This window comes from Mobula birostris, chromosome 17, assembly GCF_030028105.1.
Source record: "Mobula birostris isolate sMobBir1 chromosome 17, sMobBir1.hap1, whole genome shotgun sequence".
In the NCBI taxonomy this organism is placed as follows: Eukaryota; Metazoa; Chordata; class Chondrichthyes; order Myliobatiformes; family Myliobatidae; genus Mobula; species Mobula birostris.
Genome location: NC_092386.1, coordinates 38,890,948 through 38,914,194, shown reverse-complemented (window position 1 = coordinate 38,914,194; position 23,247 = coordinate 38,890,948). Strand labels below are relative to the sequence as shown.

Below are 23,247 nucleotides of genomic sequence, written 5' to 3'. Positions count from 1 at the left end.
GGATCTTCTCATGGTCCTTTGTATTGGGAGGCTCTGTACCCGGCTGTGATGTAACTAGTCAAAATGCTTTTCACTGGACTTCGTTCAGTCTTTGTTTCCCTTTTGATTGCGTCAATGTGTTGGGTCCAGGATAGATCCTCTGAGATTTTGATGTCCAGGAACCTGTAGTGCTTCACCCTTTCCACTGCTGATCCCTCAACGAGGACAAGTGTTTGTTCTTCTGACTTCCCCTTCTTTAAGTCCACAATTAGTTACTGCAACACCAGTCAACCTGCCTCACTCCTGTAAGCCTCCTAATCACCATGTGTGATTTCACCAACAACAGTGGCGACATCAGCGAATATATAGATGCTACCTGAGCTGTACTTGGCAACACAATGATAAGTGTAAAGAGTCGAGCAGAGGGCTAAGCACACTTCCTTAAGGTGCACTTGTGTAGATAATCCACATTGACTGGAGTCTTCCAATAAGAAAATTGGAGATTCAGTTGCAGAGAGAGGTACAGTGGCCCTGGATTTGAAACTCGTATATTAGTACTGGGGGAATGATAGTGTAATCGATAAACAGTAGCCTGATGTACAGTTACAAGAAATTGTTTGTGAACTGTTTGCAATTACCTGATTTTCTGCATTAATTGCTCATAAAATGTGGTCTAATCTTCATCTGTGATAATAATAGACAAACACAATCTGCCTAAACTAATGACACACAAACAATTGTAATTACTTCTTTATTGGACACATTGTTTAATCATTCACTGTCCAGGCTGGAAAAAGTATGTGAACCCCTGTATTTAATTACTGGTAGAACCTCTTTTAGCAGCAATAACCTCAACTAAACGTTTCCTGTAGCTGCTGATCAGACTTGCACAATGGCGAGGAGGAATTTTAGACTCTTCCTCCATACAAAACTGTTTCAGTTCGTCAATATTTCTGGGATACCTTGTATGAACAGCCCGCTCCAGGTCATACCAAACCATCTCAATTGGGTTAAGGTCTGGACTCTGCCTTGGTTATTCCAAAAGACAAACTTCCTTCTTTTTAGACCTTTGTTGTTGATTTACTCCTGTGTTTCAGATCATTGTCTTGTTGCATCACCCACCTTCTATTAAGCTTCAGGTGACAACCATACCCTGGTATTCTCCTGTAAAATATTTGATACAATTTTGAATTCATTGTTCCTTCAACGATTGTAAGCTGTTCAGGCCCTCAGGCAGCAAAGCAGCCCCAAACCAAGATGCTCCTTCTACTGTGCTTCACAGTTGGGATGAGGTTTTGGTGTTGGTGTGTAGTGTCCTTTTTCTTCCAAACATAGCAATGTCTATTTCTGCCAAGAAGTTCAACGTTTGTCTCATCTGTCCACAGAACATTGTCCCAGAAGCGTTGTGGAACATCGAGGTGGTCTTTTGCAAATTTGAGACTTGAAGCAATGTTTTTTTTTTGGAGAGCAGTGGTTTCTTCCATGGTGTCCTTCTATGAACACCATTCTTGTTCAGTGTTTTTATAGTGGATGCATGAATAGAGACTTTAGCAAGTTACAGAGATTTCTGCAGGTTTTTTGCTATTACCCTTGGTTTCTTTTTCACCTCCTTCAGCATTTAATTACATGTTGTGCTCTTGGGTTGATCTTTGCAGTATGCCCACTCCTACGGAGAGTAGCTTTAGTACTGAGTTTTGTCCATATGGAGACAATTTCTCTTAGTATGGACTGATTAACACTCAGATCTTTAAAAATGCTTTTGTAGCCTTTTCCAGCTTCATGCATCTCTACAATTCTTCTCCTCAGATCCTCAAAGTTACACTCACAACACGCTGGAGAAACTCAGCAGGTCGGGCAGCATCCTTGGAAACAATCAGTCAACGTTTCGGGCTGGAACCTTTCGTCAGGACTGTAGAGGGAAGGGGCAGAGGCCCTATAAAGAAGGTGGGGGGAGGGTGGGAAGGAGAAGGCTGGTAGGTTCCAGGTGAAAAACCAGTAAGGGGAAAGATAAAGGGGTGGGGGAGGGGAAGCAGGGAAGTGATAGGCAGGAAAGGTGAAGAAGGAATGGGGGAAAACGCAATGGGTAGTGGAAGGAGGTGGAACCATGAGAGAGGTGATAGGCAGCTGGGGGAGGGGGCAAAGTGACATAGGGATAAAGAGAGGGAGGGGAAGGGAATTACTGGAAGTTGGGGAATTCTATGTTCATACCAAGGGGCTGGAGACTACCTAGATGGTATATGAGGTGTTGCTCCTCCAACCTGAGTTTAGCCTTATCATGGCAGTAGAGGAGGCCATGTATGGACATATCTGAATAGGAGTGGGAAGCAGAGTTGAAGTGGGTGGCTACTGGGAGATCCTGTCTGTTGTGGCGGATGGAGCGGAGGTGTTTTGATCGAGGCATGGTGCACATAAAGAGGACCTTTTTGAGAAGAGCAGGCTCTGTCAGTAACCTGACTTTGTCTTTTTTTTATAGGGCAGGGCACCTGTGGCCCACACCTCCAATCCCATCTCATTGATTGGAACACCTGACTGCAAATAGCTCTTGTAGAATGCATTATCCCAGAGGGTCACATACTTTTTTGAACCTAGACTATTTGTGATTGTTGAAATGGTGTACTCAGTATTGAGGAGAAATAGTACAAATATTCGTGTGTTACTAGTTTAGGCAGATTATATTTGTCTAATAATGTGATTTAGATGAAGTTCAGACCTCATTTCCTGAGTAATGCAGAAAACCAGGAATTGCAAAGAGTTAACCTTTTTCTTGCAACTGTATGTCTTGTAAGGTTGACTAGGTGCTCGAAAACAGAGTGGAGAGCCAGTGAGATTACATTTGTTGTGGACCTGTTGTGGTTGTTGAATTGCGATGGGTCTGGATCCTTGCTCAGGCAAGGGTTAATTCTAGTCCTAGCCAGCTTCTTGAAGCACTTTATTATGGTAGATGTGCTATAATGGGCAATAGTCATTGAGCCAGCTTCTCCTGCTCCTCTTGGGCACTGGAATATGATTTGTGCCCTTTTGAAGTAGTTGGGAATTTCAAACCACAACCAGTTGGTCACCACAGATTTTAAGCACCTGCCCAGGTACACTGTCAGGGCCTAATGCCTTGCAAGGGTGCACCCTTGTTCAGGATGCTCAGATATTGGCTTCAAAGTCAGAGATCACAGCATCACTGGATGCTGTGGGGATTCACACAGTGGTAGTGTTATTTTCCCTTTCAGAGTGTGGGTGAAACATACTGAACTTGGGGAGTGAAGTGACACTGCTGTTTATGCTGTTGGGTTTCACCATGCAGAAGGTAATGGCGTGCAACCCTGCCACAACTGTTGTGCATCTGATCAAATAACTAGCTTCATTGGAACTCGCTTTTCACTTTCATGACCTTCTGCAGGAAATTCTTAGTTTGCTGAGGGCTAGATCTGTGATGTTTAAGAGCAGCAATCCTGAATCCTATATTAAAAAAAAATCAGGTACAACCTTCTGTAGATCATACCTGAAAATTTTATAGGAGCAGGATTGCCTGCCTTAAACACCACAAATTTAGCCCTCAGCAAACTGAGAATCTCCTTGTTTATCCATGTCTTCTGGTTTGAATATACCAGATGACTAGAGGCTTGTTATTTTAAGCTGTATTATGGGTAGACACTTAGGAATAATAAGTGGGAAAGGAACAAACGGACATGGGTGTTTTCGCAATAAATTGTTGCAAGTGATATGACATTTGCTGTTTTTTAAAATTTTGTTGTTTATGGAAACAAATTGGGTATTTGATCTGAAACAAATGTAATCATCAGCAGAATATGGTGTGTCTCTAGATATGATGCCTAATGTTGGATATAATGCAAAACCATGTCTTGCCCAATACAATTTTTTAAATAATTGAAGATGAGCTAAATGATCTACAGAATCTTTGGGTTCAACTTGAAATTTCCAGAGCTAGTTGACTAAGCAAAGCAATGACTCTTAATCAGAGCAAAGAGCAAAATTTATCTTTTTCATAATCTGCAGGTTTGGCTACTTCAGAGCACTTAAAATAAGTCTATTGTCAGAATCTTAAATGTGGTGTAATGTTGGTACATTTTAAACTCTAGTTGTTTGGGCATCCTTCTGCTACAATTCCAGTCAATTTTAAATTGTTTATTGTTTATAAATGAGAGATAGCATCCCGATTATTGGTCTTCAATATTTGGTGCAGTTGCTAATATGCTGATAAGATTCTGGCAACAATATGTGAAGACATGCTCTCAGACTTGCTGTGCTGGTATTTCTACAGCAATGTTATTTACCCAACAATGTAGAAAATTGCCCTGGTATGTCCTGTCCACAAGAAGCAAGACAACCCAGCTAATTGTAGGGTCAATTGATAGTATTAATGAGTCGCATTTGCTCATCCACATCTCAGTTGCAGTTCATCTCTGCTGGAACATGGAACAAGTACAGCACGCAGGCAGTTCTTTTAGCCCACTGTGTCTTTGTTAAACAATTTAAATTAATTTGTCTATTTATGCCATCATATTTGCTTCTATCACCTTGGGCTATCTACCCTGTCCGTGCCTCATAATTTTATATGCTTCTATCAGTCACTCTTTAGCCTCTGACACTCCAGAGAAAATATTCAAATTTATCCAAATTCTCCTTGTAGCTAATACATTCCAATACAGCCAACATCCTTCTGAACCTCTTTTGCACCATCTTCAAAGCCTCATCCTTCCTTCCTTTCATGAAGTGATCAATACTACATGCAAATATGGCCTACCTAAATTTTTATATAGCTAGGACCTGACTTTTCAACTTTCATGCTTTGTTTGTCACTCGATCTAGAATTGCCACTTTCAGGGAGCAATGGACTTGCACTCCAAGATCTCTCTCTGTATATTAATGCTGCTAAGGATCCAGCCATTTGCTATATACATTCTTCTTACATTTGATCTCCCAAAGTGCAACATCTTACAATTGTCCATATTAAACTCAATCTGCCAGCTCTTCACCCATATTTCCAACTGATCTATGCCTTGCGGTATTCTTTGACAAACTTTCTTACTATTCACAGTTCTGAAAATTTTCATGTCAAACAAAAAAACATTTCCTCAAGGTAGGATCCCAGACCAGGGTGTCTTCACCTGCTTCATGAAAACCCTCTCCTCAATTGCTCAGGTGCTGTACTCATCAGATATTGAAGCAGTCCGTATCCAAATACAGCAAGACCTGGACAATGTCTAGGGCTGGGCTGATGTGTGGCACCATGTTACTTGCCATCTAGGTGCTTAGCATTAACTATATCTAACAAGATGTTACCCTCTGACATTAATAGCATTGCCATTACTGAAACCCGCCGCTCTCAGTATACGATTGATGAGAAACAAGACCGGAGTAACCGTATATACAAGATAGCTACAAGAGCAGAGTTAGGAATGCTGCAGTGAGTAACTACCCTAACTCCTGAAAGCCTGTCCACTGTCGAGCAGCTTCAGTGAGATTCAGGAAGCTTGGCGCCGTACAGGACACAGCAACTCACTTGATAAGCACCCAATCCACACCATTCATTCATTCCACCACTGACACACAGCAATAACAGTTTGTACCATGTTCATTATGTACTGCAGCAACTCACAAAGACTCGTTAGACAGCACCCTACAAACCCACAATCTCTACCAGCTGGAAGGGTGAGGATAGTCAAAGCATAAGAATGTCACAATTTGGAATTCGCCCTCAAGCCACACATTATTCTGTTTCAAAGTATATCACTGCTTGTTCACTATCACTGGGTCAAAATCCTGAAATTCTTTCCCTTGCAACATTGTGAGTATACCCGCAGTTCAAGGACTGTAGCAGTTCAAGAGAGCAGCTTGCCACTACCTTCTCAAGAGCAATTAGGTATGGACAATTACGGTAAATGCTGGCTCAGCCTGCGAAACCCACACTACTTGCTTGAATAAAGCAAAATTATTTATACCAGAAATAAATTAGATGAAAAGGAAAGTGCTACATTTAGGCAGAAGATGTTAAAATTGGAAGGGAATTATTTGGGAGGAAACTTTTACACATTTTCAGATTCTATACAAATGTACAAGTATACAAAGTTCAGTAATTTTAACTAATTTACTCTGCAGTTCTTTTTTTTCGAAGGCTGTGTTTCACCATTAATCAAATTACAAAATTAATCCCATTGAAACAGTTTTGGATAAAAACCAACATCCCAAATGTACCATATTCAAGATTAGTAACTTAAAGTTGCATGGTGAAATACAATCAGAAACAGGCTTAATACCACTGACAATACTTCATGAAATTTGTTGTTTTGTGGTAGCAATACATTGCAATCATCATCATCATCATCATCAGGTGCTGTGCCCAGTTTGAGCTTGACTGCCGTGGCCCACACACTTCTGTTTCGGGTCAAGTGGAACAATTCATTGGTATTCATTTCCAGTTCTCTAGTTGCTGTCTCCATCATCATTTGTCTTTGTCTTCCTCTTGCTTTCTTCCCTTCAATCTTTCCCATAATTACTGTGCATTCTAACTCCTCTTTCCTAATCACGTCCAATGAAGTTACGTTGCCTTTTCATGATCTCATACATTATTTCTCTTTTTGTGTTTGCTCTGTTTGTGACATCCTCATTAGATATTCGTTTTGTCCATGATAGTCTTTGCATCCTCCTCAAAAACCACATCTCTGCTGCTTCAATTCGTTTCCTCATGTTGCTAGGTATTCTCCAACATTCTGAGCCATATGACATAACTGGATAAACGTAACATTTCAGTATTCTGAGGTGGGTTGTCATGCCTAGTTTAGTACTGGTCAGTATACTCTTCATTCTTGTAAAGGTGTCTTTTGCCACCCCTATTCTTCTTTTGATGTCCATATCACACCTGTCATCTGATGTCACCGAGCTTCCTAAGTAGCAAAAGTTCTGTACTTGTTTTATGTCTTCTCTGTTTATTCTCAACCTGCAGATAGGATTCTCCTTTTTGGATATCACCATACATTGTCTTTTTGCAATTGATAGACCCATTTTTGCACTTTCTTCAACAATTATATCAGTTAAGTTTTGTAGTTCTTCCTCCCTACTTGCAATTAACAGTGTCATTTGCATATCTGAAATTACTGATGTTTTCTCTGCCAACTTTGATTCCTAAGATGTTTCTTATTTTTTGTAATATTGTTTCATTGTACACATTAAATAAATCAGAGGAGAAAACACGCCCTCGTCTAACGCCTCTCTTGATTTTCATAAACTGACTCACTTCTCCATCTATTCTTAGAGCGGCAGTTTGTCCCAGTATAAGGAACAAACATTGTTTGTACTGGGAACAAACATTGCAATACATAATTAAAATTATAAATTACATAAGAAGAATATATAAAGAAATGAATTAAATAGTAGTACAAATGGGGAAGAAGAAATAGTAATGAAGTGTTCATGGATTCACTGTCCATACAGAAATCTGATGGTGAAGGGGAAGCAGGTGTTTCTGATGGTAGCCATGAGAAAACAGCATGTTCTGGGTAATAGCCAGCTGCTGGTGTAGTGGTATCCACTCTGGACTTCGAGATGAGTGGTCCCAGGTTCAAATCTGGCCATCTTGCACGCTATTCACCCGTGCTGGGTTGAGCATTGAGCTAGCAACTTGGCGTCATAAAAATCAAACATCGAGTTGCTGCCTGATGTGCCACAGATATGAAGAGGAACAATAACAACAGACCTTGGGTAATGGGTGTCCTTACTGATGGATGCCACCTTTTTGAGGCATCGCCTTTTGAAGATGTCCTCGATACTGATGAGGCTAGTGCCCATAATGGAGCTGGCTGAATTTAAAGCTTTTCTGTTCCTGTGCAATGGCCCTTCCATACCAGAACAGTGGTGCAACGAGTTACAATGCTTTCCATGGTACATCTGTAGAAATTTGCAAATATCTTCATTGACATACCAAATCTCCACAAACTGCTAATGAAATATAGCCAATGTCATGCCTTCTTTCAAATTGCATTGATGTATTGCACCCACACCAGGATAGATCTTCAGAGATGTTTATACCCAGGAACTTGAAACTGCTCACTCTTTCCACTGCTGATCCCATGATGTGGACTGGTGTGTGTTCCATCGACTTTCCCTTCCTGAAGTCCACAATCAATTCATTGGTCTTCCTACGTTGAGTGCAAAGTTGTAGTTGCAACGCCACTCAACCAGCTGATCTATCTTGCTCCTGTATGCCGCCTCATCACCATCTTAAATTCTGCCGACAATAATTGTTGGCAAATTTACAGGTGGAATTTCAGCTATGCCTTGCTGTACAGTCCTGGATACAGAGACAGTAGAGCAGTGCACTAAGCAGATATCTTTGAGGTATGCCAATGTTGAATATCAGTGAGGAGATGTTATTTGCGAATTACACAGACTGTGGTCTTCTGGTGAGGGAGTAAAGATCCAGTTGCAGAGGCAGGTACAGAGGCCCAGTTTTGGAGCTTATTGATTCAAAATGGTATGATTTTGTTGTAGATTGAACTGTAATCAATAAACAGCAGCCTGACATAAATCCAGGTGATCCAAGGCCAAGGTCAGAGACAATGAGATTGCATCCATTTTAGATGTGTCCACGTACTTGCAGGAGATGATTCTAGCCGCGACCAGCTTCACAAAGCGCTTCGACACAGTCGATGTGAGTGTCACTGGGCGATAGACATTGAGGCAGCTCACCCTGCTCGTCTTGGGCATTGGTATGATTGTTTCCCTTTTGAAGCAGGTGGGAACCTCTGACTACAGCAGTGGGAGAATGAAAATATCCTTGAACAATCCCACTAATTAGTTAGCACATGTTTTGAGAGCCCGACCAGGTACACCATTGGGTGAATCCCTTGGTGGGTTATCTTTCAAGAGATGTACTGATGTCGGCCTCTGAAACAGAGATCACAAGGTCATCAGATGCTGCAGGAACTCCACAGGTGTAATTTTATTCTCCCTTTCGCAGCATGTATATCATCTGAGAATGAAGCATCATAGCCATTCATGATGTTAGGATTTCTTTGTAGGAAGTCATGGCCTGCAAACCCTGCCATAGCAGATGTGTAACCAATTCCATTTCTAATCTCAATCAGGTTTCTTCTTGTACTCTTAAAATAGCCTCCTGTAGGGCTTACCTGGACTACTTGTAGAGCTCTGACTGCATATTTGCATTTTAAAATTTTTCCTTGCTCTGATCATTTTTAATTAGTTTTGGATGTCATTCCAGAGCATGGATTGTGATTAAGATATCTGCGTCTCATTGGGCAAAAGAAGGGGTAATTCAAGGAGGAACAATAGAGTGCAGTTGGAGCTGTGGAGTTATTGGAGATTAGAAATGGTAATGGATACTGCCATGAAGTGATTAAAAAGGAACCTGGATGCAGGGTAAAGCAGTTTGGCTGATAACAAGTGCCATTGATAGGCAGTGGAAATTAAAATAATGTATCAGTCAAACCTGGAACCAAATAGGACATGAGCAACTGATTTTGGATGTGTGAAAATGTGTAGAGAGTGGAAGTAGATACAGGCCAGTGAAGTATTTAAAAAAAAGGTCTGTTGGGAGCTGATATAAGTAGCTGAGACTTTTAAGTGGCAGATTGTATGAAAGCTGGAGATGGATGCTTTAACTGACACATGAGACTGCAAATGGTGGAATCTGGTGCAACACAGAAGCTGCTGGAGGAACTCAGTAGACCAAGCAGCATTGATTTTGAAGGGAATTGTTGAAGCAGTGTTTTAACCCTCAATGTTGACAATTTCTTTCCTCACACTGATGCTGCTCGACCTCCTGAGTTCCTCCGATGTTGTAAATAAAACTTTGAAGTTCCAGCACACACAAAATGCAGGAGGAACTCAGCACGTCAGGCAGAATCTACAGAGGGGAAGAATCAATGTTTCAGGCGGAGACCTTTCATTAGGACTGGAAAGGAAGGGAGCAGAAGCCAGAATAAGCCCCTCCATAAATGCTACCTGACTTGTTGAGTTCATCAGCATTTTGGGTGGGTTGCTGAAGATTTCCAGCATCTGCAGAATCTCTGGTTTATTGAAATTGCAAACGGCCTGTGTCACTCTGAGGTAGTGATTGCAATTTGGGATTATATCGGTATCGTGGGTATGGAGTTTGAGACCAGAAACAATGCTTTCGGTATTCCTAATTATCTATCCTGCACTTTGCTTACCAGGAGCACATTGGAAATGATGATGCTGTCATTTACCTGCTGAACAGAGCCTGCTCCCATTTTGGATAAGCAGGGCAGCACTGTGAGGATAATGTTTTTTGATTTCTCCAGTGCCTTCAATACCATATTGCTGGGGGAAACACTCCATTCAGTGCAGGTTGGCACTGCCATTGTGTCCTGGATTATGGACTACCTGACTGGCAAACCACAGTTTGTGTGGCTTCAGAGCTGTGTGTCAGGCAAGGCTATCAGCAGCACTGGGGCTTCACAGGTGACTGTAATGGCTTCCTTTCTGTTTACCTTGTATACCTCGAACTTTAGATACAGCACTGAGTCATGTTATCTGCAGAAATTCTCTGATAACTCAGCAATAGTTGGGTGTATAAAGGGAGTACGGGAGGATGAATACAGGGCCCCTGTGGAGGACTTTGTCAGATGGTGCAAGCTGAGTCACCTGCAGCTCAACATCAGTAATACAATGCAGGTGGCAGACTTTAGGAGGACTAAGTCAGCACTGCTCTCTGTCACTATTGATGGTGAGGACGTGATGTGGTGAGGAGCTACAAGTACTTGGGGGTGCACCTGGATGACAGACTGGAGTGAAGTACCAACACGGAGACTGAGTACAAGCAGGGCTGGAGTCGCCTGTACTTCCTGAAGCGACTAAGGTCCTTTGGAGTATGCAGCCTCTCCTTCACATGTTCTACCAGTCTGTTGTTGCCAGTACAATCTTCTATGTGGTGGTGTGCTGGGGCAATGGCATCAACACGGGTGATGCCAACAGGCTCAATAAACTGGTTAGAAAGGCTGGCTCTGTTATAGGAGTCAAACTGGACACACTGGAGGCTATGGTGGAACAAAGGACCCTGCGTAAAATCCTGGTAATTCTGGATAATATTTCTTACAGAGGAGCACTTTTAGTAATAGACTAAGACAACTGCACTACTCCAAAGAGCACTATATGAGGTCATTCTTACCCTCTGCCATTAGGCTCTATAGTGAGTCAACTTGTAGCTGAGGAAGTGATGTTAGACTGTTTGTGGTAACTTATTTTTTATTCTTTCTACTTCCCTTCTAATATTTATATCTGTGCACTTGTAATGCTACTGTGACACTGTAATTTCCTTTGAGATGAATAAAGTATCCATCTATCTATTGAAATTAAACAATAGAATTGTATACAGTAAGATTGTATATAAGATCATAGGACTGTAAAATATAGGATGTAAGATAGAGCAGAATTAGGCCATGTTATCCATCGAGTCTGCTCCGCTGTTTTGTCATGGCTGATTCATTTCCCTCCTCGCCCCAATCTCCTGCCTTCTCTCCGTATCCTTTCATGCCCTGACTAATCAAGAATCAAGAATCTATCAACCTCTGTCTTAAATACACCAAATGACTTTGCCTCCGCAGCCACCTGTGGCAATAAATTCCACAGATTCGCCGCTCTCTGGCTAAAGAAATTCCTCTTCATCTCTGTTCTAAATAGACACCCCTCTATTCTGAGGCTGTGTCCTCTAGTTTTAGTCTCCCCCAACAAAGAAAGCATCCTCTTGACATCCACTCTATCGAAGACTTTTAACATTCAATAGATTCCAATAAGGTTTCCCCTCGTTCTTCTGAATTCCAGTGAGTGCAGGCCCAGAGCCATTAAACTCTCCTCATATGATATGCTTTTCAATCCCAGAATCATTTTTCTGAACCTCCTTTGAACCTTCTCCAATGTCAGCACATCCTTTCTTAGATAAGGGGCCCCAAACTGCTCACAATGCTTCAAGTGAGGCCTCACCAATGCTTTATAAAGTCTCAACGTTACGTGTGTTGGAGCTTGTTCTCGTGTCTTCATACATTCAGCCTCAGCATAAAGGGGAGGAAACAAAAACGACATGAGTACTTGTATTGCTGTTTGGGGGAATGAGGAGACCACACTGCTGCATGTGTTGCAAGCAAGGAAAAGGTAAGTGGTAGAGGCAGCTAACTGGAAAATGGTTGTGAAGGGTATGGAAGTTTAGTACAGTTTTATATGATGGTTTTATGAACCTTGTGAATATGTTGTGAATTTATTTAAGATATTTGTAAGGGATGAGAACAGCAGAGTATGTTGAGTCCTCTGGAATTTGATGTACACTTCTCAAAAATGATTGAAGGATTCAAATGTCAATGAAGATCATGCTTTTAATATACTTCTGGCTGCAAAAGTCAGTGGTATCTCTTTTATAGCAGCATGAGGTTAGAAACATTTGGTAGGGTAGAACACATAATCCCTGCATAATTGAAGACAGAGGTAAACATTTTAAACTTAGAGCTTTGCTGTCATTTTCCAGTGTACCAAATAGTTTTTTTGCCAAGGTTATGACTAAGACGTGAATCTTCAAAGTGGATCAGCAAAAATATGGTTGTAGAACCAGTTCTCTAAATGTCCGAAGTGCCGATTTTATACCATGTGATCTGAGCCCCTATGCTGTAAAGAGCCACCTATTTTGATTATTTTTAGTATTTGAGCTTCCATCTCATATATTATGAGAGCTGACCTACTTTGGGAACCATTTCATTTGATTGAACTGCTCAAGTTATTTTTTTGTTCCATTCTCGACTTGGCTAGAGATGTTGATGATGCACCATGAAAGAAATGGTTAGGTTTTTTCCTGAAAACAATCCATTGCCAAACAGATAATTTCTACAGAAAGCAATTGATATGAGACAAGTTCTTTTTATTATGCCTGTACGTTCAGTGCAGTGTAATTAATTGCACACTACTTTTATTTAAAAAAGTTAATAGTAACTTCAGTCTCTTTAAAGGTCTACATCAATACATAATTAGCGCCAGTTACATTTCTAAGGCATTTGTTTAACTATTCCCAAAACAAGTTGTTGATCGTGATGTAGGTTATTATATCAAATTTGTCACCATCTTTTTCAGTGCAAAGTAGGTGCAAAGTTTAACTTCTGGAACAATATGGAAAGTAGTAAGTGTTTGTTGTGCTTCCTGGTTAGTTTGCATTGTTTTAAAAAATTAATTTAATGGTAATTATTTTCAGATATATTGGAATATGAGCTGTACAAAGAGATAATTAGAGAACAACAATTAAGGCTAAACTTCATGTCTTGTCTCAGGATTATTGCTCAGTAGCAAGAATTGGTTTTTAGTTTGTCATACTGTGCTAGTGCGTCAGGTTCTTGAAGAGCTTGAAGGTAAATCACAGTATTTGTGACATTCTTGCTGAATCCAGGAAAATGATTTTCAACAAAGTTGTATTGTATTGCAGTAAAATTTAACACATTCATTTTAGATTAACTCCAAAACAGATTTAGCAAATATTGTGCAAAATAAAAGAATGTTTGATATTTTCTTATTTAATTATAAAGTATTTAATTAAAGCTCTGTCATGGCAAGGTTGACTGCAGTGTGATTTGATTCGGTATAATTCCTGTTCAGATTTACTGAGTAGAAATGAGCGTTATTGACTCTGTGTGCTTTGTTTGTTTTCTCAGGCACTGGTGAAAGTGGCAAGAGCACATTCATCAAACAGATGCGAATCATCCATGGTACAGGGTACTCCGATGAGGACAAACGAGGTTTCACAAAGCTGGTCTATCAGAATATCTTCACTGCTATGCAGGCTATGATCAGAGCAATGGATACACTCAAAATACAGTACAAATATGACTATAATAAGGTAAATTGGTGCTAAAGTATATTTCATAAATATAGATTATTTTCTTTGAATTTTTATCTTTACTAAGTGTACTTGAAATATTTCATGCACCAGATTTGTCAAGCCCCACTAAAAAAACTGAAATAATTTACTTCATTCAAAATGGCCGCAATCCAAATGTTTGTTTTTGTTTTCATGAGTGGTTGCTGCTGTAAGTTTATATTTATTATGAAATAAAAATTTTAAACTTAACATTATTAATACTTGTTCTCAATGTTAAACTCAATATAATTGATACGGAATTTTAACTTGGTATTAAAAAAATAAAGGCACACTTTATCATGAGTGACATCCTGAACCATTTTTGAAGAGAAGTTTGTGTGGGAAGGTAAGCATGATTACTTGGAACTCGAGTCTGATAGATCTGTGCAGAAAAATACGCTTCCACTTGTGATTTTGAATAAATGTTGGCTGGTAAAGGTTACAAATTCAGACTTTGGCTTATGCAACATGTTGATGTGTGTGTTGATATTTCCCACAACTATGAAATTCATTGTTGGGAATTTTTTATCCAGATATCTACTTGTTCTTGGAGCCAATTTTTTTTTCAATTTAGTATGGCAGTTGTCAGTATCAGCATCAAAAGAATTGATGAACACCTCATGTCAGTTGGAAGAAGTCATGGTCATGTTGGAAGGGATGAGATTGCAACTTGCACTAGTCTCCCAGACTTAGAGGCACCCGGAGGAAATTGACAGACTTCATGGTGTGCTTGTTGATTCCCAGAAAATGATTTCTATTAAATTTGCATCATATTGTGGTAAGAGGTAAATGTCTAGGTTAATAATAGTTGGAAGTCAATAGAGAATATATGCAGGAGCAGCACACACAAAATGCAGGAACTGAGCAGGTCAGGCAGCATCCCTCCACAGATGCAGGCTGACCTGCTGATTTCCTCCAGCATTTTGTGTGTGTTTTTTTTTTCCCAGATTTCCAGCGTCCACTGACTCGTGTGTCCAGAATACGTGCAGGAATATATTTGTATTCTGTAATGCGGAATTTGTTTGATATTTTTATGTTATTTTCTTCATCAGTTAGTTTTGATGGTGAGGCTGGAGTAGGTTGGTTTGCTCTGGAATTGAGTCAACGATACTTGCTTCAAGGACAGGTGAAATTGTGGATTTCGAGCTTTGATAAGTTCCTATCTGCTTTCTACTCTTTTTTGACTGGGCCGTTTGGTTTTGGGGTCATAGACAAGGTCCTGGCAGTAGTAAAGAATCCAGCCATTGTTGTGTTTGTCTGCGAGCTGCATGCCATCCTGCATTCTCTTCTCCAACCTTTTGGTTCATAGATTTGTTGGACTAGAGCCTTTTGGGGTTGTAGAGCTATGTCTTTTTCCTAGAGGCATGATAGACTTTCTGTATTGAGAACAGCATGTACTAATGGTTAGTTAATGACTGAATTTCCTGGTCATTAAACCAGACCTTTGTCAGAAAAGCTAAGAGCCTCTATGGTAAACTTCAGGGCAAGCTAGACAGTGTGAATGTTATGGCTCCAAGTGGATGAGTTGTCATGTTGAAAATGACAGATTGAAAAGAGCAATGTTCATATGGTCCTTAAGAGGAAGAGGATACCAAATGATGTTACCTTTTCCTATTGCACTTACTTCTTATTCACAGTTATTTTGTAAATAACACTATTCTTTGCATTTCTGGTCAGATGCTAACTGCATTTCATTGGCTTTGTATCTGTACTCAGCACAATGACAATAAAGTTGAATCTAATCTAATCTAATGCATTTCTTGCCAGTTCCCCTTGCTCGAGGATCGTGAATTTACTGAATTTGATACTGAATTTGCTAAAGAGACTGAATTTATCTTGTTGTATGTCGACCAGGGCTTTTTCAAAGTCTGACTAGAAATTCTCCTTGGCTGTAAGTTCTGGTATTGAGGTGCATGTGGTGTGCCGGCTCCATAGTAGAGTGAATCAGAGAATCATGTGGTGTTCCTTTATCTCACAGTTGAAGTCCATGAGTTGCTTGACTAGCTGCTGCTTGACTGGGAAGCCCAGTTTGTGCAAATTATATTCCTTTGTTGAAGGTAATCTACTCACCTTGTATTTGAGTCAACCATCTCCTGCATGTTATGTCTCACTTAAGAGTGGTTATGTTGCCAGAATATTGGAGTTCCTGAGCTGTGTTTGTGACACTCAGATCTGTCACTGTTGGAACTGTCCATGAGGGCTTTGATATTCCAGATCTTGAGCTTCATATTGATGAGAGGAAGTTGCTTGTTTGTATTTGTAAATATGGATGACTATTGCATAACAGCAGGCATGACAAAATGAGGTCTTGATGAGGTGATAAGGGGATCAAAATCGGCTGGGGACCAGACTCTGTTGCATACACATGTCAAGGCAAGCATGTTTAGGCAACGATATACACACACACGCACCACACGCGCACACACACGTGCGCACACACACCTTCCACCTCATTTTCCTCTACCCACCCACCTCTTGACTCATTTCAACCTCAATATTCCCAGTCCCTGAATCTTTTCTCCTTCACTGTCTCCCTTGCCCCTTGACCCTTCCACTCACCTTCAGCACCCATCCTTACTCCTCTGTCCAATCCTAGCACACTTCCCTCACCACGCTTCATTCCTTGATCTTATTACTCTGCATCATTTCTCCACCACTTCCATTTTACTGAGGTTTGCCAGTACAGTGGAAGAACTCGCATACTCTTTCAAAAGTACAATGTTTCTTTTAAGGGGACTGATAAAACTTTAGCTTTACCCACCATTCAAATATTAACCCAGTGAAATTACCCCTATGTATGTGTTGTATTCTCACATATATAGTTTGAACCCATGAGTTTACAATTCACAGGCAGGTGTTATACAGGACAAACACTTGCTTGTTTTTTGCAATTTTAAGTTTGTGCTGGGACCATTCAAGATCTGCCTCAATCTATAGGAATACTGCATTAGTTCCATTTGAGTTTAAGTATAACGTGACTCTGTTTGAAGTGATTGTTATTTTCTGTGAGCTCAATACAATGGCATTTAAAATTATGCATAAATAGAACACAAGGGCAATTTTAAAATATGCATTTACTTCAAGCATACAAATGTGATTACAACAATGCGTTATGCACTGGTGTTAAAGTTTTATGCAGATGACCAAATTACTTTCTTAGTCTGGATGTTAAATGTTCATGGGTGAAATTCATGAGGTTTTAAAATGTTAAATAGTTTGAGTTTTAATTCACTCTCAATTTTGTCTGAGTTATATGTTACACTTTTAATGGGAGTGTTAGATTTAGAGTTACACGTGGAAGGAAAGCCTCACAGCATGTGTAGGAACAAGGTTTTTATCCCGGTGTTTACAAGTTAGTGTGAATTTACTGGATTGTGATAAAAATGAACTTAAAATCCATACTTGGCAATATCGTTCTTTTTTCTGAAGTTTGTTTAAGAAGAGTATTGTCCCCAGGAGTAATGCCTATCTAAGTTTTCAGTCTCCTGCTGTATTTTAAATGGTTATAGTTTTCCCACTTCACATCCCAGTAACATGCTTACCACTGCAAAATATTTGAGCCCACAATGAAATTTAGCAGTGATGTTTTTAATATTCAATTCTCCTTTGTCTTCAACTCCATTTACACAGAAGTATTTGATGTACTATAAAAGCTGCTTGTCTTAAGATTGCTTTGTTGCTGATTTCTAATCCTCTGATATTTGTTACACTTGAATGCATTGCAGATTATTGATGAAAAATACTGTTATGAGAATTAAGAAAGAAATACTGATTTTTAACAAACATATTAATGCTGGAAGGTTTTGGCTTTTCATATGAATCATTGAGGCCCATTTAGCACTGTACTGGTTGGCAAGTGGAAACATGACTTTTTCCCAAACATCTATCACAGCTTCCCTATCTGCTGGCAGAGTCTGTAGCTAAAAATTGGGTACCAAGTCAAAATGGCTGCTGGGTCTTTGTCTAAAGCTGGATGTGGTACTTGGCCAGCAGTCAGTTTTGTTCTTCAGACAGCACTGCAGCTCTTTGGAGATGTAGCGGGACAGTACTGCCTGCCAGTCACTTTAATATTCATGAAATAGCTGAAGAATGTCGCATGACAATCTTTGTGCTTGTGACAGGAAAATCACTAGAAAAGACTCAAGGCTGTGAACATGGTGGGAATATAGTGGAAAGAAATATTTTTATTCCTCCAGGCTATTCTTCATCTGTTACTCCTCCCCACTACCCAATTTTTTATCTCTCCATTCTCCTTAACTACTTTTCTTCCCACCCTTGCCCATCTTATTGTTCTTGTCCCCTTTCCTTTTATCCTCTTTCATTCTTCCTCTTCTCTAGATATCCCCTTGCTTTCCTTGCCCTCTCCCCGTATACATTTCTATTTGATCCCTTTCCCTGTTCTTTCCTAATCACCTTTTTCATCTTCTCACCTATTTCATTCCGAACATTGCTATTTGCACGTCCTTTATCTTCATTACTCCCTGCTTCCTCAACCTCTCTCTTCATTCCCTTGTTGCTTCCTCCCCTCCCTGCTCTCAGCCTTGGTCTCCTTGTCCTTCCATCAACTCAGCATCTTGAAATGCTGTCTGTGTTTAAGTAACAAAAGATGGTTCATTATTTCTGGAAAGTATGTTAAAATGCTGGCTAAATATATTCCTTGAAGATGTGTCACTGCATTCTAATTTCAACCATTATGAATGGTATTTTGTAAACAGTGACGTAACAGTTAGCCTGACTCTGTTACAGTTCGATGTGTCAGAGTTCAGAGTCCAGTCCTGTTTAGGGAGTCTCTGTGCGTCCTCCACATGGAATGCCTGGATTTTCTCGGGGTCCTCCGGTTTTCTCCCACGGTCCAAGGGTGCACCCTGTTAGTCAATTTGTCATTATAAGTTATTATGTGGTTAGGTTAGGGTTAATTGTTGGGCAGTGTGACGCAAAGGCCCAGAAAGGTCTACTCCGCACTGTATCTCTAAATAAATAAACAAACAAATTCATTCACTGTTCATTCATTGTTTCACTGTTTCACTGTTCTGATCCACAGTTGAGTTTATTTTGCACTTTTTTCACAACCTGCTGCAATTGAAATTTAAATTATTTTGAAATTGATTGAACATATTCTGCTTGCTCTAAATGGCTTTTGGTGTTACTTCATGCAGGGTACTATATTCTGTAAACAGGAGTCAGTTGGATGACATTGAAACGTAACAATGCATCATCCCTGATTCGTGTTTTATTTTCAGAACCTGACATAGCCTGATGGAATTCTTTCTCTCCAAATTCTTGTGACATCTTCACATTTTGAGCAAATGATGGGAGATTAGCTGAAGAAATATTATTGGCAAATTGCTTTAGTTATTGTCACGTAGCAAAATGCAAAGAAAGATTTAGTTTTGTATGCCATCGATACAGATCATTTCAAAACATCAGGTTCATTGAGGTAGTTCAAATGAGAACAAGGAGCAAATGCAGAGTAAAGTGTTACAGTTACAGAGAGAGTGCAGTGCAGGCAGACAGTAAAATCGAAGGCTGTAACGAGATAGATTGTGAGGTCACCTTATCAAACAAGGAAACCGTTCAGTGGGCCTGTAGCAGTGGGATAGAAGCTGTCCTTGTGCCCAGTGGTACATGCTGTTGGGCTTTTGTATCTTCTGCAACAGATGAAGAGAGAGCATCTGGACCAGGTGAGCTCCTTGATTATGTTATTTGCTGTACTGTGGCAGTAAGAGGTGCGGATGGAGGAAGGGCTGCTTTCAGTAATGCACTGAGCTCTGCAATTTCTTGTGGTCTTGTGCTGTCTGGCAGAGCAGATGCCACACCAAGCCATACTGCATCTGGATAGGTGCATCTATAAAAAGCGACAAAGGATCAGCTGAGACTTGACTTAACTACCATTTGCTCCACCGAGTAAAATAAATTCAAGTTGTATTTTGAACTTATCCACGAAGGAACTTTATCTCATCTTTGAAACATCTATGCTGGAGTAAAAAAGTAAATGACGGACAGTTGTAAGCCAAGAAGTAAAGAAATTACGGAGCAGCTGGTGTCCATGCAATTTTAAATCAAAGTTGGGGAAAATGTATTTTTGCATGTGGCATAGAAACAAATCTACAAATGATGAATTTTAAAGTTATCATTATGTCTAAGTTAAATTTGTTTCTCAATTGTCAACATGAATTGGTTACCTATTTTCGTATAATCTAAGTATGCTAACTATTTAAGTGTCTTTTAGATTACTTGAAGCTAATTTAAATACAGTGAATGCTAGAAATGTGCAGCAGATTAGTTAACATATTTGCAGTTTATGTATAGTATCTGATCAGAACTTTAATCTGTCTTTTACGATGTACTGAAATATTCTTAACCATATTTTTGCACTTTTGCTCTCATTTCCTCTGCTTCCTACCAGTTAGTTCTTTTTCCTCACCTTCCATCCCATTAGCTTCGACATTCCATGAATCCTCCATAATTTCTACCAGCAAGCGGATCAGCAACTGTGTTTTCCCTTGTGACTTTGTTTACATGACTACAGTTCCCAAGAGATGCAAAATCTGCTCTTTTTCCTCTGCTTCCCAGCCATTCAGAGACTCAAACACTTCTTCAAGCTGAAGGGCAGTGCACTTGTATTTTCTGCATTTGAGAAGCCAAATGCAGATTGGATAATTTGAAGTACTTTGAACTTTGAAGAAGAACATTCTCATTCAGTCTGCAAGGGCCATGCTTGGCTTCAGGTTACTTACCATACCACTTTAATTCTCAGCACAATCAAAGTTTAAGTAGGAAATAAAGGGTTAAGTTTCAGAGAATGCTAGATGAAGTTTATTTAAAATCCTTAGTGACTGGATAAGATAAGAGCTGATTTAATTGAGGAATTTAAAAGAGAAAGTGATGCAATAGGGTATATGTAGGGCAATGATTTCTCTGGTGGGAAAATCCAGAAATAGGGCATTATCTTAAAATTACATTCAAGCCTGTTGGGATGAACTCAGGAAAAAAAAAGTAGCCAATATCTGGAACACACTAACCTGCTCACAGTCATACCCTCCTGATGATACTGGATCACTTGAAATTTTCTTTCGATTTTTATTGAAAATAGGATTTTAAGGAATATGGAATAAGTTTTGGTATATAAATTTGATGTGCACAGTAGCTATGATTTACCAGACTGCCAGAAGAGGCTGGGGCTGCTGAATAGCCTACTCCCCATCCTGTGCTACCACCTGAAATGTGCAGTGTTACAAATTCATACCTAAATTTTCTTTCCATGTGACATGTATTGAATGTACTCCCTCAGCAAAAGTCATTGATAGAATGTCAATCAATACCTTAATTATGCACAAATTTTTGCTAATAACATCCAAAGCATGAAGAACCAGCATAGAGCTTTCTAAATGTTGAATTGTTCTGTGCTGCGATGGTAAAGGGCAAGGAAGCTTTGCAATTCAGTTGGAGCCTGTTCCTTGTAAGAGTGCCGTATTGCTGGAATACACTCAAAAATGAATAAGACATTTCATGAACCTTTTATTATTTTGGAGGTTTGGTGTTCTGTTACCACCAACTTCCTGTTTAAGGAGTTCCATGAGGACATGAAGGCAGTGATTCAGTATAAGTGTGAAATGGCATGTAACAAAGGAAAATCATGCAGATTCTGTATGTCGAAGATAAACACACAAAAATATTGTGGATCAAATCTCAGTTCGGACCAGGACACTGCCCAGAGGAATTCCTGGAATTATATCCTCGGTCCAGGATGATTACTCTCCAACAGTTCAGCCACTTTTCTTTGAGCAAGGTCAATTGGAGCGTTTCCAGTTGTTGCCCAGTGGTGTCCATTTTACAAAGGCTTCTTAATGGAAAACTTGCCAAATGCTACTTTGATGTCAAAGGAAGTTGCTTTTGACTACCTCTGGAATTCTGCTGTCAAGATCTTGTTTGATTCAAGATTGCAGCAGTGTGATTTGGACCTGGTTGGCTATTACTCAGTAGGTTATTGGTGAGTAAATACTGCTTGAAAGCATTGTCGATGATGCGTTCATTACTTTGCTAATGATTAAGAGTAAGTAGATGGCAGAGTAATCAGCTGGATTCTATCTGTGAACAGAACATAACTGGGCAATTTTCTACATTGTTCGGTGGTTCCTCTCATTGTGATATAATGCATCTGGTAGGCATATATTGTTTCTCAATTTCAAACTGGTAGCCTTAACAAATTCCTTCTGAAATACCAGTATCCGCCTGCCCATAATATAGTTTATCTTTTGGAATTTAAAAAAGACAATGCTAGTTAACCGTGATTAGAGGTTAACTATTAAACTAAGGTGGATTGCACCATTGCTCTAAGCACTGGGGGAATGTTAATTGATTTTCAGTTGACAAATTCACAGTGTTTGCCATCATTCGATGGCCATCAGTTTCCTTATAAATATCTCTCCATCCATGAACGTGTCATGGATATCACTGGACATTCTTTGAAAGTGCAAATGCTCCACATGCCGAACCTCCAACAGGCAATTGCAGTAAAGCTTGGAATGCAAAGTAGAATTTTCAAGTATTTGTCAACATCTTTGAAGGCCTGTAATTGAAAATCCCATAACTTTCATCTTTCTCATGATTTTTGGATATCTCTGAACAGTATCCGTTGGGCATTGGAGATGCAGATTGTTGATGGACATGGAAAGTTTATCACTTAACCAGCCACTGCCAGGTCATCATCATGTATATGCAATGGAACATATATTAATTTTTTTTTCTAATCCATACACATGAAGGGATTTACAGAAGTACCTTTTGACATCATGATGCCGTTACCTATCTTAAATATATAAATGTAAATTGCATCTGTTGCTATATGTCCACTTCAGCCATTCAAACAGGAAGATTTGGCTAAAGCAAGCTGACCAGCAACTTGTAGAGAGTGAATGCTGCTTTTGTAATGCTTAATAATGAACAGAAGAAGAGTCAATACAAAATTGTCTGAAATTAATATTGTCTCTACAATTTGGAATTCAAAATATCTCATTCAAAGTACATTTACTATGAAAGTATGTAGTAGAACCTTGAGATTCATCTCCTTGCATGCAGCTACAAAACAAAGAATGCATTGAAACAAAGATGGAATAGAGCTCAGCTGAGTATTAAATCAAACCTACTTACTGCTTATAACTGTTAAATTCATCCTGCATTGTAAAACCGAGCCTAATCTTACAATTTATTGAATACATAAACAAATTCATTTATTCTTTATTAACCTTGACCAAGTTGCTAATCTCATCTTTGTGATTGGTCTGAATCCCAAGTTTAAGAAATGCACAGACTTGGTGTTAATTATCTAATGAACTCAAGATAGCAGTGACATGGGATTTATAGACATCCATTACATGGGTTGTGAAGGG

The 23,247-nt window shown here is 39.6% G+C and overlaps 1 protein-coding gene across 2 annotated transcripts in view; it reads left to right on the top strand.

Annotated features, from left to right (window-relative positions):
• LOC140211625 (guanine nucleotide-binding protein G(q) subunit alpha) overlaps positions 1-23,247 on the top strand; it is a 243,042-nt gene that overhangs the window by 82,126 nt on the left and 137,669 nt on the right. For both annotated transcript variants that reach the window (XM_072281561.1, XM_072281562.1), the window contains exon 2: positions 13,653-13,837. In XM_072281561.1, coding sequence (XP_072137662.1) covers positions 13,653-13,837 — 185 coding nt within the window. The remainder of the gene's footprint in view (positions 1-13,652; positions 13,838-23,247) is intronic.